We start from the raw sequence: 14,061 nt of genomic DNA on the forward strand, positions 1-14,061 counted from the left end.
CATCAAAGTCCAGTGTGTTGAAACAGTAAAGAACTTTATTGAGAAAACATAGAAATTCAGTGTTTAAGCCAGAACTGACCACTCCAATCCAAACAATACATTAAAACCCCTAAAACCTAAAACATGACCCTCTTCCAAACTTAACCCCCACCTTCAATTTCCACAGTCTCTGCCTCACAGGTAACAAGGCCCCCTTTTGCCATTCCCAGAAACTAGCCCTTTCTGTTAATACCTGCCTCCAACTTTCTTAAGACAAAATCCCACACATTGCAAAAGCTATAATTCCCATAACTATTCTAACCAGCTGCAACAAATCCCAACCCCCATCTACCTAACCTATACCACAACCCACAATCCCCAGCCAAATTGACAACCCAAAGCAATTATCTATACCATTGGCAATTAAAACCTAAACTTAACAAAATCCAACTTGAAAACATAGAGACATATTGACAGACAAATTTTACAAATAAGATGACAAGGGCCTTTTCTTTGCAATGCTGGATTGAAAATATATTTGTTGTATTCGTTATTGACAAATATAATGTTAGGATTTGTGTGGCTTCTCTCCTCTGTGGACTCTCTGATGTGCCACTAGGTGTGACTTCTGAGGAAAACATTTCCCACAATGGTGGCATTTGTATGGCTTCTCTCCTGTGTGGACTCTCTGATGTTTCACTAGGTTTGACTTCTGAGAAAAACCTTTCCCACAATGCTGGCATTTGTATGGCTTCTCTCCTGTGTGGACTCTCTGATGTATCATTAGGATTGACTTCTGAGAAAAACATTTCCCACAATGCTGGCATTTGTATGGCTTCTCTCCTGTGTGGACTCTCTGATGTTTCACTAGGACTGACTTCTCAGAAAAACATTTCCCACAACGCTGGCATTTGTAAGGCTTCTCTCCAGTGTGGACTCTCTGATGTCTCACTAGGCTTGATTTCGATGAAAAACATTTCCCACAATGCTGGCATTTGTATGGATTCTCGGCAGTGTGGACTCTCTGATGTATCTCTAGGTAAGATTTCGATGAAAAACGTTTCCCACAATGCTGGCATTTGTATGGCTTCACTCCAGTGTGGACTCTCTGATGTATCTCTAGGTATGATTTCGACGAAAAACATTTCTCACAATGCTGGCATTTGTATGGATTCTCTCCAGTGTGGACTCTCTGATGTCTCACTAGGCTTGATTTCGATGAAAAACATTTCCCACAATGCTGGCATTTGTATGGATTCTCGGCAGTGTGGACTCTCTGATGTATCTCTAGGTAAGATTTCGACGAGAAACATTTTCCACAATGCTGGCATTTGTATGGCTTCACTCCAGTGTGGACTATTTGATGTATCACTAGGTGTGCCTTCTGAGAAAAACATTTCCCACAATGTTGGCATTTGTATGGCTTTGCTCCTGTGTGGATTCTCTGATGTATGACAAGGATTGACTTGTAAGCAAAACGTTTCCCACAATGGTGGCATTTATGTGACGTCTTTGCTGTGTAGACTCTCTGATGACTCAAATGTTCTTCTGTAAAGAAGGACAATGACAGATAAGATTGAAAATCAGAGTTAAGAGAGGAGGGTGTTACCCCATGATTTAGCCCTCATTAACCCCTCCTTATTTGAGGCTAAATTAACAAATTTGCTGTGAGTAACCCAACCATGACCCTTCTGCTTATGCCCCTAAATCCATGGAACGATTGTATCCTTACTCATAGGAGCTAGCAAAGAAGAGACTGGATGGGGACTGCCTTGAGGGAATCCATGGAAGCAGATAGTCAAAGGACTGTTGAAAAAATATTCCATGAAACATGTGCAAAAATACTTTGATTGACAGATGGCATCATATCCTGTGAGACTGCCATAGAGTCCTGAGTCAGAGCCCAAGGTATGATGCAAACTAACTGCAGAGGTCACTTCCTACTGTTTGGCACCAGGATATGACTCCCAACCAATACAGTATACAGGTCACATGCAGCTTCGTGTGGACTGGATTAGAGTTATGTGTACAAGAGATGGTGAAGGTGAAGGAACTCGGAGAGGAGAGCTTGCAAATATTTGTATTATTTTGTAACTCAGATAGATTTTGAGTGTAAAAAGAGGTCAGTGCATTGCCAATATCTATATCTGGATACAGTATTTGCTTCTGTACTCTGCTGTGTTATTGTTGAGCTGCATCTCGGAGCGTCACCCTGAGATTGTTCTGTATATTGGCTTGTGAACATGATAGGAATTCAGAGCCAAGAAGGACTGAGAGCCAGTGTGCTAATCCTTTTTGTCTGATTTATTTGCTCCAAGCACTCATTGCATTCAATTTGGTTCCAGACCATTCTTCCTCCCAGGACACATTCTAAAGCGATTTAAACCCTTTTGGACACTCGGTTTCTGCTCCCAAGCAAAAATTACAGCATAAATATCTACCCTGACTGGCTGTTGTTTGACTTCAGTCCGATTACAGACAGACAGACAGTCAGTTTACATGGCTAAGCACCTCAATGCAGTCGCCAACCCCACTTGTTGTATGAGCTCCTGACTTCTCTTCCCATTTCGAACCCTCAGCAATTGGAATCAAGATCCACCTAGGTAAAGTATTACCATTATGAAAGACTTACATCTCTTGACCTGTGATGTCCTGCCAGGACTGATTGAAACTTTCCCCTGCATTTTCTTTCACATTGGTTCAGGCCTTAGATTATTTTAGTGTAGAAAAGTCATTGTATTAGTTTGTGGGAGGAGCTATAGGATTCCCCTGCATTATTTCCAGGTTTGGTTTGCCCTTTCCCAGCATGCTCTGCTGTAGCTGGAGGTTTTTGGTTTGGAGCGGTCTTTGCTGAGAGCAGGCAGAGAGCTGTCTTTTTGGTGGCAAACAGGCCCACACAGCTGGAAAGGGAATTTCTTACACTTTAGCCAATTTAGTTACCAACTTAGCCATTTTAGTTACCAAGTTAGCCATTTCAGTTACCAGGTCTCAGCCGAATTAGTTACCATCAGCAAGTGAATAGAGGAATTCAGGAGCTGAAAGACCCTGCACCAGCTCCATTGAGTGAGGAGAGCAAACCAACATCAGACCCAGAAAGATGACATCCGGAAGATTGCTGAACTGTAAAGTATCTTTTATTTAGAGCTGGGGAGGAGAAAACTCTTTATTTTGTCCTTTAAATTAAATTTTACCCCTTTTGAACTTTACATTCAGCTTCAGAGCCTTTTTTGGGTAAAGAGTTTGATCTCACCAGGGTACCGGCGTTGCACACCCAAACCTGCCACCACCTTTAGTTGGGTGTGTCTTCACATGACCACTCCCACCTGTTATCTAGTTCTTGTGCATGTATATGAACACTTACGTGTGTGTGTGTCTGTGTGTGTGTATTATGCTTCTCCCCTCAATAAAAAATAAAAAACCTATTTCAAATGCCTTTGGAGTTTTGTGTGCTTCCAATCCTGGTATAGTTAAGCTGAATCCCAAGGTCGCTCTTGCCCCAAACAAACTTTATATCTCCTTTCAGCTAAGTACCTAATTCCCCTAAAAGCATAGCACTTGCGGGTGTCCTCCCCAGACTCCAGCATTCTGGGTAACAAAGGGCCTCTGGAATCAGCCATGGAACTAAGCAAGCTCCGGTAGGAAAAGAAACATTAGAGAACATTGCCATTGTTCTTTAAGCCATTGCAGGGCCAACAAAGGGATTTTACCCAAGAAGTCTCTCCAGAGTCTCAAAAGGCTTGAAGAGGGGCCAAAAAAGCCAGGAATCTTGGTCAGGGATGGGCTGAGGAGCATTTGGAGTCAAAAAGCATTTATCTCCATGGTTCCTTCCCACAAAATCCTATAATTGACAGTTTCGGATAGGATATTTAGAATCTTTATTAAGGGGAGAGCAATGACTCACTAAACTTCAAATTCCAAGATTTCACAGAAAGCTGCTACGACAAACTATGTGTGAAAGGGATCTAGGAGTCCTGGTAGACCACAACTTGTACTTGGGTCAACAGTTTGATGCAGCAGCTAAATAGGCCAATGTGATTCTAGGCTACATAAATATGGGTATAGTGTTATGGCAGGGGGTTGGACTGGATGGCCTTTCTAGTTTCTTTCAACTCTTTGATTCTGTGTTATAGATTAAGGGAAGTAATAGTGCAATTCTGTTCTACTTTGGTCAGACCCTCAATACTGTGTCCATTTCTGGTCACCACAATTCAAAAAGGATGTTGAGAAGCTGGAGTTTATCCAAAGGAGAGCAATGAAAATGGTAAAGGGTCTGGAAACCATCAAGCCCTATGAGGAGTGGTTGAGAGAGCTGGGAACGTTTAGCCTGGAGAAGAGAAGGGTAAGAGCAGATATGATAGCCCTGTTCAAATATTTGAAGAGATACTGAGGATGGAGCAAGCTTCCTTTCTGCTGCTCTAGAGCAAAGGACACGGAACATTGGACACAAGCCACAGGAAAAGAAGTTCTACCTAAACATTAGGAGGAACTTCCTGACAGTAAGAGCTATTCAACAGTGGAATATACTCCCTCAAAGCATGGTGGCACCTCATTATTGTTATTATTATTATTATTATTATTATTATTATTATTATCTTCTAAAGCGCTCCTTCTTTGAAGGTCTTTAAAGGTCTTTGAAGGTCTTTAAACAAAGGCTAGGTGGCCATTTGCTGGTGATGCTTTCAATGTGTTTCCTGCATGGCAAGGGGTTGAACTAGATGGTCCTTGTTATCTCTTTAAATTCTTTGATTCTATAATTCTAAAGTGGAATCATAGTGCCATGATAATGTAGAATGAAAGGGCCCTCAGTCTTCATAGTAAGGGCAATGAATTTAGCTTCCTTACCCACAGAGGCCACATTCTCATAATTCTCCATCATCACATCCTTGTACATAAGCCGCTGCTTCTTCGTCAGCAGTTTCCATTCCTCCTCAGTGAAATATACTGCCACATCCGCAAAGGTCACCTGCAACAGAAAATAGCCCTCATCCAGAGAATGACTAATAAAAGGGGAGGGAGAAGCACATGATGCATCCCAAAAATTATTTGATCTCCTCAGAATTTAGTCCAGGAAATAAACTTTAAATTCCTTTAGCAAGAAAAAAGCTACTGCCTTTCAGGTCCAGTTTGTCTCAAATTCTTTCAATGTAATATACAATATAATTTAGGTCATGGCTGGGATATTAATGATAGATTAGAATACTGACTATCTCAACACGTATAGTACCTTTAGCCTCCAAAGATTATAGTGCATTTAGCCATTTGTTGCCAAATTTCAGAGGCGAATGTCATTTTTAAAAAGCAGTTCTGGGGAGCACTGTGGGCTTGAGGGCCACGGAGCCACCCCCAATTTAGATCCAGAGACATTCTCCCATATCCCCCAACATTGCACAGATGGAAAAAACAAGACATATGTGGACAAGCAACAGCAAAAAGTGGTGAAGATATACAAAGTTGTTTATGAAGAAGATCACACAAGTGGGAAAGGGCACAACAGTTTGTTTTTGCCTCAGACTCCTAGCAAGGGCAGGTCCCTGCCCCCTTCTTTCTTCTCCAACCCCCACATTTGAGTTGATGGGCTGCAAACTCCTTGGCAATCATTATGCAAAAATTGAAATGAGCTGAAGAACTGGGAAAGTGGGAGGAGAAGAGAGAAACCAGGACATTTTAAAAGCCCTTGAAATATTGGGATGACAGAGGATTAACCAGGACTGTCTCTGCCAAAGTCGGACAGTATTGTATTTCATTCTTTTCATAAACTGGCCCAGCAGTGACACAGTTGAAGCTAATAGAACAGTGACTCACCAAAGACTTCTTGTACCTCGGCAGCCTCCTTCTCTTGGAGCCCAACTCCCTCCGCTTGGCCTCTGTGTTGGCCATCAGGTGGGCAGGGGTCCTTGTGGTCTTGCACTTGGGTCACTTCCAGAAAGAGAGGCCTCAAAGCCGTGTACAAGGAGGCCAAGATGAAGGTCCTGAGAAAAGGGCCCAGGGTTAGGATTGACTTAGCAAGAAACCCTTCAGCACTCAAAGACACAGAGAACAGCATCCTGCTGGTGACACACGCAGATGACATATGCCTCCGTTGGGCCAATGCAGAGGTGGGCATTTGCTTCCTAGCCCAATTCCACACGGAGCAACACTGGAGCATAGAGGGTTCTGCTGGGTCAGGCTTCCTGGCCTAGTGGCCTCCCATTCTCCCATTGGCCAAAGCAGTTGCCCTCCATCCCCCAGGGAGTTGCCCGGTCAAACAGGGCAGGAAAGGAGCTCTCTCTTCTCTGGTTGCCCCCCTTCCATGGGATCCAGCCCTCCTACCAGGATCGGGGGGGACACCAGAGGATTGACCTGATGGGAAGGGAACAACCAATTCCCATGGCAGCCTTCTGCCTGCAGAGAAGTCACAATTCTGAGTGTGTCTCTGCCGATGTCGAGAGTGCCTATTTTCCACACTGTTGCCTGGCCATTTTGGCTTGGGAATGTCCTGTTCTAGCCACAAGTAAGGCTAAATCTTAGCCTGTAACCAATCCTATACTTAGTCCTGATCAGAGTAGAATCACTCAGTCTCTTGGATTTACCTATAGATTGACTCACTAGTCAATTATGGGTTGAGTCAGTCTACGCTAGGTTTAACCAACAGGATTCAGGCCTCCCCAAACTTTAAATTCAGATAAGTTACAATAGAATGTAGAAAATATATATGCATAATTATGCATTGTATAAAATTCATTGTAAGTACTTTAGTTTCAATAAAAATTATTTTTAAAAAAGACTATAAAGGCAGGAATGTTAATTTTTCCATGCTGCGTCGTCATCACTGATGAGAATTTGATTTCTCTTTCATGGAGAGGAAGAGGAAGAGGAGGAGGAGGAGGACCACCTTCTTTATGGAAAGATTAAAGAGCAGATCATTAAACAGAGAGTCTGTGAACATCTAGAAAGCAATGCCATAATCACAAAGAGTCAATATTAGTTTCAGAGAAAGAAGTCATGCCTGACAAATCTAATCTCGGTAGATGATCCTGGTAGATGAAGGGAATGCTATGGATATAGTATATCTTGATTTCAGTAAGGCCTTTGTAGATGAAGGGAATGCTATGGATATAGTATATCTTGATTTCAGTAAGGTTCCCCATGTCATTCTCACAAAGAAGCGATTTTGGACTGCATCAATAGAAGTATAAGGTCTAGATCAAGGGAAGTAATAGTGCCACTCTATTCTGCTCTGGTCAGGTCCCACCTTGAACATTTTGTCCAGTTCTGGGAACCACAATTCAAAAAGGATGTTGAGAAACTGGAGTGTGTCCAAAGGAGGGCAACTAGCCTGAAGAAGAAGAGCCCTCCCTCCGGTCCATCTGCCTTGGTCCAGGCCTCAGAGGGAGAGAAGAATGCTGGACGTGATTCCCCCCCCTCACCATTCCCTTCTCCTTTTGTGTCGTGTCTTTTAGATTGTAAGCCTGTGGGCAGGGAACTGTCTGTTATCCCCTCTATTGTAAACCGCTCGGATTCCCAGTGATTGGGCGGTATATAAATAAAACCTATTATTACTATTATTATTATTAACTAAAGTGGTGCAGGATTTGGAAACCATGACTTATGAGGAATGACTTAGGGAGCTGGGGATGTTTAGCCTGGAGAAGAGAAAGTTAACAGGTGATATGATAGCTCTGTTTAAATTTTTGAAGGGATGTCATATTGAAGAGGGAGCAAGCTTGTTTTCTGCTGCTCCAGAGAACAGGATTCGGAACAATAACAGGAAAAGAGATTCCAGCTCAACATTAGGAGGAACTTCCTGACAGAAAGGGCTGTTCAACAGTGGAACAAACTCCCTCCTTGGAGTGCAGTGGAGTCTCCTTCCTTTGAGGTCTTTAAGCAGAGGCTGGATGGAACCGTGTCAGGGATGCTTGGATTGAGAGTTCCTGCATGGCAGAATGGGGTTGGACTGGATGGCCCTTGGGGTCTCTTCCAACTCTATGATTCTTTGATTCTATTATTTATATTCAAGGTGGAGAAACTCTGGCCCCTGGGCTGGATAAGACGTGTATTTCTTCAATGGCCTGATCAATGGCCTCCCCTCATTTCACCCCCTTCCCCATTTAGACATTGTTGAAAATAATCATTTCATTTTTACAAATGAGAAAAATCTCTGAGCTTAACTGCTGTGTTTATAATATAATAATAATAATAAATATATGTATATACCACCTTTCCTAAAGGATCAAAGCAGTTTACAAATTTACAATTACAAGATTTGTGTGTTTCTGTGTGTCAGTCATAGCAGGAGCATGAGGTATGCACCTCCTTCCTCTGCTTGCTAAAACCACACAGAAACTGAGGCATGTACATTTGTGTGCATTGTTTCTGAACGGATCTATTGTCAAAATCACAATTTCTTTACTTTTCCTTGTATATTTTTTAAAAAGATGCACACTGCTGAATATGTTGCACTTATACAACAAAAATCTATAAATGTATAGGTTCATGAGTGAAGATTGCAGCCTGGATTATGCTCATTTTTTGGAAGTGAAGAGCTATGTAAATTCATTTTATAATCCAAGAGAAAAAAATACCTCACAAAGCTCTAGTAAACAACATGTACACACACAGTCCTCACACAAAGGACTCACTGGTGCACTGTGTGTCTGGGGTCTGGAAATCTCACTTCCACCTTCTGGGAAGACAATGCTGCCACAGTCTGAATTTGGGGCTTTATGCCTGCAAAGCATGGGCTCAGTCTCTCAGCTGCAACCCTTCCATACAATCCTGGACTGAAACATTCAAACAAAGGTCCTCTTCCAGCTCCAGGAATAAAGGCCTACCTTCAGTACAAAGACCCTGATTCCTGCAGCCAAAGAAAGGCCTCTCCTGCAGTCCTTTATGGCCGGAGCTTCCCTGGGTCAGAGGCCGTCTCCTCAGCCGTAGACAAGGGTTGCTCCGAGTGCGAAGGAGGAGGAGGTCCACAGGGCTAAGGGAGGGAAGGCAATGGGGAAAAGGTCAGTGCCAATGGCCATGGAGGGCAGAAGGTGACAATGCCTAGGAAACTCCCCTGAGTCCCAGCCATTCTAGGAATGAGTGGCAGGAGTGAGTCCAGGGGCTGAGGGGGTCTCCTTTCCCAAAGGGGGAGGCAAGGACCGGTGGGACCCTCCCCAGCTAGGGCCCAAAGGGAGGGTCTCTTTCCCACTTCTCTCTCCCAACCCCCAAAGCCCAGCCTCCCCACTGGCCCTGAGTCCCTGCCTCCCCTTCTTCAGAGCCTCACAGGCCCCTTCCTTCCTTCCTTCATTCCTTCCTTCCTTCCTTTCCCCCAAAATGGAGGGTCAGAGGCACAAAGGGACACACAGTCCTCTTTTTGGCCCCAAGGAACCTGGCCTCCTTCTCGCTCTGGAGCCTCAGAGAGAGAAAGAGGAACCTCTGTTCTGTTGGGGCGTGTGGAAAGACGCACTGTGTCCACCACAACCACATGCAGAGTTGAACCACGTCGACAGGACGCCAGGGAGAAGGAATCTGTGGAGATGTCTGCAAAGGTATTCTGGTCAAGAAGGAAATATTCCTTCACCACTGCAAATGGACATGAGCTCCAGGCTTGAGAAATAACTACAGAACAAGCCTTCACTCTTCACGAGGACTTTAACCTTCGTTTGCAATATTTACAATATATATATACACAGTGTATTGGACAACCGTCTCTAATACACACTATTTCCACCAACCAACAATAATAACACAACCTGTGATGCAGCCACAGTAACACCAACCACAGAGAGGCAGTTGCTCTCACACACCAACTGTCTCACTCTGTCTCTCAGTGACAGTTAGGAAGCACAGTTGACAGTTGCATCAACATTCCAATCATGCACTGTTCGAATGCTGACACATATAACTGCCACTAGAGCTGTATATAACTTGCACAACAGCTCCACCTAGTGGCCACATCCATGTCATTTCCTGACATGTTCAACTGAGGCTTCAGAGAATGTTCCGGAACATTATTCCCCACAGTCACAAGCAGCACAAAATGTCCACCAGAACACAAAATGGCTGACAAAAGCGAAAAAGGCCACCAGGACACAAAATGGCTCCTTCTGCCTCAGTGCTTGGCAGTTGGCAGTTTGAGGCCTTCAGGGAACACAAAACAGAGGATGAAAGGGCCCCAAAGTCGAAAGGGACCCCAAACAGGATTTCCAAATTTAAGAACACCTAAACATTTTCCTGATGCTATTGAAAGGAGGAACCTGATCCCCTCCTTAATTACAATCAATAATGAAGGCTATTAATATTAATATTAAGAGTGCCCATCATCCACAACCCAGCTCAGGTCTTGACCGCTCAGGGAGGCCAGTCCAACTGCAGGTGGCCCTCAGTCCATCCGTCCGTCCATCCTCCTTTCCTTCTGCATTCCTCCTCTTTTCCCCAGCATCAGCCCCTTTTCCAAGAAGGCTGCATCCACACTATAGAAATAAGGCACTTTGGCACCGCTTTAACCGCTCAGTGTTATGGAATCCTGGAATTTTACCTTTGGACACTTAGCTTCTCTGCCAGAGAGCTCTCATGCCACAACAAGCTACAAATCCCAGGATTCCATAGGATGGAAACAGGAGAGTTAAAGAAGTTTTGAACTGGATTATTTATGTAGTGCAGATACAGCCTGAGTCAGTTGTAAAAGCATCCAAGTCAAATCTTATCCTGTTAAAATGGTTTTCCTTTTTAAAATATATGCAGTTTGCTTTTATGTCTAATCCTTATTCTTCTTCTTCTTCTTGTTTGTTTGTATGTTTGTTTGTTTCATTCTTGGTAATATGAGTTATTCTGGTCTGTCTCCTTCCCTCTTTCCTGAAAATCTATTAATAAGGAAACTGGGGAGACTTTTAAAACCTCCCAAAGGAGCCACTTTTAGCATTGTTTGGGGGACTAGCCTCCTCTTAGAAGCCAAAGCCCAATATTTGTGAAGAAGAAGAATAAGGCTTGTATTACAACTATCCTCCCCATTTCTGATCCCTTTGAAAACCCATGTTCTCCAGAAGGAGCAGAGCTGTGTAATAAGAAAACCCTCTTAGAAAAGAGACACAAAAGACACACAAAGAGACACACTTCCTTCCTTTTGGCCCAAGGAGCCTGGCCTCCTTCTGACTCTGGAGCCCCAGGAGAGAAAGAGAAGCCTCTGTTCAACTGAGGCCTCAGAGAAGGTTCTGGAACAACATTCCTCACAGTCACAAGCAGCACAAAATGGCTGCCAGAATACAAAATGGCCACTGGGACACAAAATGGCTGCCTCTGCCTGAGCGCTTGGCAGTTGTCAGTTTGAGGCCTTCCGGGAGAGAGAGAGACTGAGGGAAGAGAGGAAGGAGGTCCTGGAGGGAGGGGGCCTTGGGAGATATAGGGCCTTCCTGAGATATTCGGTGTTCGCTTCCTAACAAAGGGGTTTCTGGCCTCATAAAGGATTTGAGGCAAACTGGATCTGAAAGGCAGTAATAGCCTTTTCTCTTTCCAATGAGATTTAAAGTGTATTTCCAGGACTCGATCTCCCAGTATCCACATGGCCAGAAAGAGGAGGGGCCCTGCCCTGCAGTAAGGCCCCTCCAATCCGCTCCAAACTAGGACTACACCTCCCACGTCTTCTTTCTTTCTTCCTTTCTTTCTTTCTTTCTTTCTTTCTTTCTCCCTAGCTGCCTTGTGTTAGTGGTGTTACTCCTCTTGTTGTCATTGTGTGCCTCCAAGTTGTTTCTGACTTATGGCAACCCTAAGGGACGCCCTTCGCAGGGTTTTCTTGCCAAGATTTGTCCAGAAGTGGTCTTGCAAGTGCCTCCCTCCGAGGCTGAGAGAGTGTGACTTCTTGCCTAAGGTCACTCAGTGTGTTTCCGTGGCCAAGAGGGCATTCGAACCTTGGTCTCCAGGGTCATAATCCATTGCTCCAGCCACTAAACTACGCTGGCACTTTCTTGAGGTTTTGTGGTTTTTTGTGGTGTGGCTCCAAGTCATTGTCTACCTCTGGGGAACCTCTCCTGGGGTTTTCTTGGCAAGAGTTGTTCAGAGGAGGTTTGCTATTGCCTTCCCTGAGGCTGAGAGAGTGTGACTTCTTGCCCAAGGGACCCAGCTGGTTTCATGGAGGAGTGGGGCACTGGACCCTGGCCTCCAGAGTTGTAATCCAACACTTAAACCACTGCACCACACTGCCTCCCATTCCTATGTACAACCTGTGAAATAAGTGCAGACTTTTTTCTGCTCTTCATGTGTGTCTTCAAGTCGTTTCCAACTTATGGCAACCCTAAGGCAACCTTATCATGGGGTTTCCTTGGCAGGTTTCTTCAGAGAGGGGTCGCCATTGCCATCCTCTGAGACTGAGAGAGTGTGACTTGCCAAGGGTCCAAAACACATTGCAGCAATAATCCAATCTGAGACTGCTTTAGTGCTAGGGAATTCTGGGAAATGTAGTTTTGTGAGACATTGAGCCTTCTCTGTCAGAGGGCTCTGGTGCCACAATAAATTCCAGTTCCCAGGATTCCCTAGCACTGGGCCAGGGCAGTTAAAGCGCTCTCAAACTGGACTATTGCTGCTGTGTGTTTTGGACCTTTCTTGGCCGCAAATTGTCCATAGCCTGCAATGCATCTCCTAATTCTGTTGGCAGTCCCTCCCTCCCAACACTTTCCAATTTCCCCCCAAAACCAGCATAAAGCTGGCAGATGGAAAGAGGTTTTAAAGCAACATTTAAATCTGCACTATTTGTTTATAAAAGACTAAATGTCCCAAATGCTATCATCAGTTTTGTAGCTATTATTACAGAAAGACGTAGAGTGCAAACTCCTCAAGTACCTTTATTTTCTGGAGTGAGATGGGCTTTTCCAACTGACTCACTTTGATGATCTCCGGTGGTCCAAGCAGCCAAACTGCGGCCCTGGAATAATAATAATAATAATAATAATAATAATAATAATAATAATAATATAGCCCTCTCTTCAGCCAAAAGGCTATCAGAGTCTCTTACAAATTGTTAATTAGACATTTAGACATTTTGGCTCTTAGCCCAGCAGACCCTTAAATTCCTTAAATCTCTCTGCCATCATCCAGCGAATTATAAAAGGGTTTCCCTTAACCTTCACTGGGATCAGTTAAGGAACCTTATTTCCACTTCTTTACTGATCTTCCCAAGCATCAACTGAGCCAAAAGACGTGTAAAAGGAGCGTCGAGTAGAAGATACTCCAAGGAGATATTTACTATAAATAACAAAATATAACTAAAATATAAGTCATGAAAGATATTAAGAGTTTTGCAGGTACAATATTTGTAAGTACATAATATTCAATTCACACAAGCTATTAAAATAATAAATAGACCTAAGTGTCCATTTCTGAGACTAACTTCCAAGATCCGCTCTTTAACTCTCTCTCTCGATCTCCAACCGACACAATTCCCCCAACTGTCTCTTGGTCTCTCAGGCCTTATATCTCCTTCTCACGGAAGCTTCCAGAAGAACCTTTATCTTGCTCTCTGATTGGTCAAGAGTGCCTTCTGTAGCAGTGATGTCATTCAGTGTGGGATGTGGGAGGGACTGGGACTCCAGCCAATCAGGGCCAGCGATGGTGGGAGGGACTGGAGTTCCAGCCAATGGCAGCCCTCAGAGTGTCCTCGGGAGGATTTATTTTGTTCCTAAAAGAGCATTGAACCCATGGCTTTGAGACAGGGCTGGTCCTCCATTTTGATGCAGTGAGGCTCCTGGTTTGGAGCGATCATGGAAGGAAATCATTCCTAATGGCTGAATATGTGGTCTTCCTATTTCTATTGCCAGGGAAGGGAAGTCTTCCCTGGAGTGTTCTCTGCCTTTTGTGGTAAAAGAACTTGACCAAACAGACTTGAAATCAAATACATAAATAATAAAACTTGGATGATTGGGAGAGGCTGCCATAGACTTATATCAGTTTAGTAAAGCAGATTGTCAGGACCTTCATGGAAAACTTCTCATGTGCTAAAATAGTCTCCCATCACACAAGAAATCTAGAAGACCAGGAAGAAAGATTGCAGCCTAGTCTTTTCACTCTCACCCTTTTCTTGAAGATCCAGGGAGCTAAGGAAAAGAGAAGGGAGGATATTCCAATATTGAT

At 43.9% G+C, this 14,061-nt stretch overlaps 1 protein-coding gene across 1 annotated transcript; it reads right to left on the reverse strand.

Annotated features, from left to right (window-relative positions):
• Window positions 1-330: 330 nt before the first annotated feature.
• On the reverse strand, window positions 331-5,029 carry LOC149287702 (uncharacterized). Its single transcript, XM_089492602.1, has 2 exons — window positions 4,822-5,029; window positions 331-1,527 (listed from the first exon to the last, which is right to left on the reverse strand). The coding sequence occupies exons 1-2, from the start codon at window positions 4,868-4,870 to the stop codon at window positions 548-550; spliced, it is 1,029 nt and encodes a 342-aa protein (XP_089348728.1). The 5' UTR covers window positions 4,871-5,029; the 3' UTR covers window positions 331-547.
• Between the last annotated feature and the right edge of the window lie 9,032 nt (window positions 5,030-14,061).

This window comes from Sceloporus occidentalis, unplaced genomic scaffold, assembly GCF_023333645.1.
Source record: "Sceloporus occidentalis isolate IW3139 unplaced genomic scaffold, rSceOcc1.0.p SCAF_57, whole genome shotgun sequence".
In the NCBI taxonomy this organism is placed as follows: Eukaryota; Metazoa; Chordata; class Lepidosauria; order Squamata; family Phrynosomatidae; genus Sceloporus; species Sceloporus occidentalis.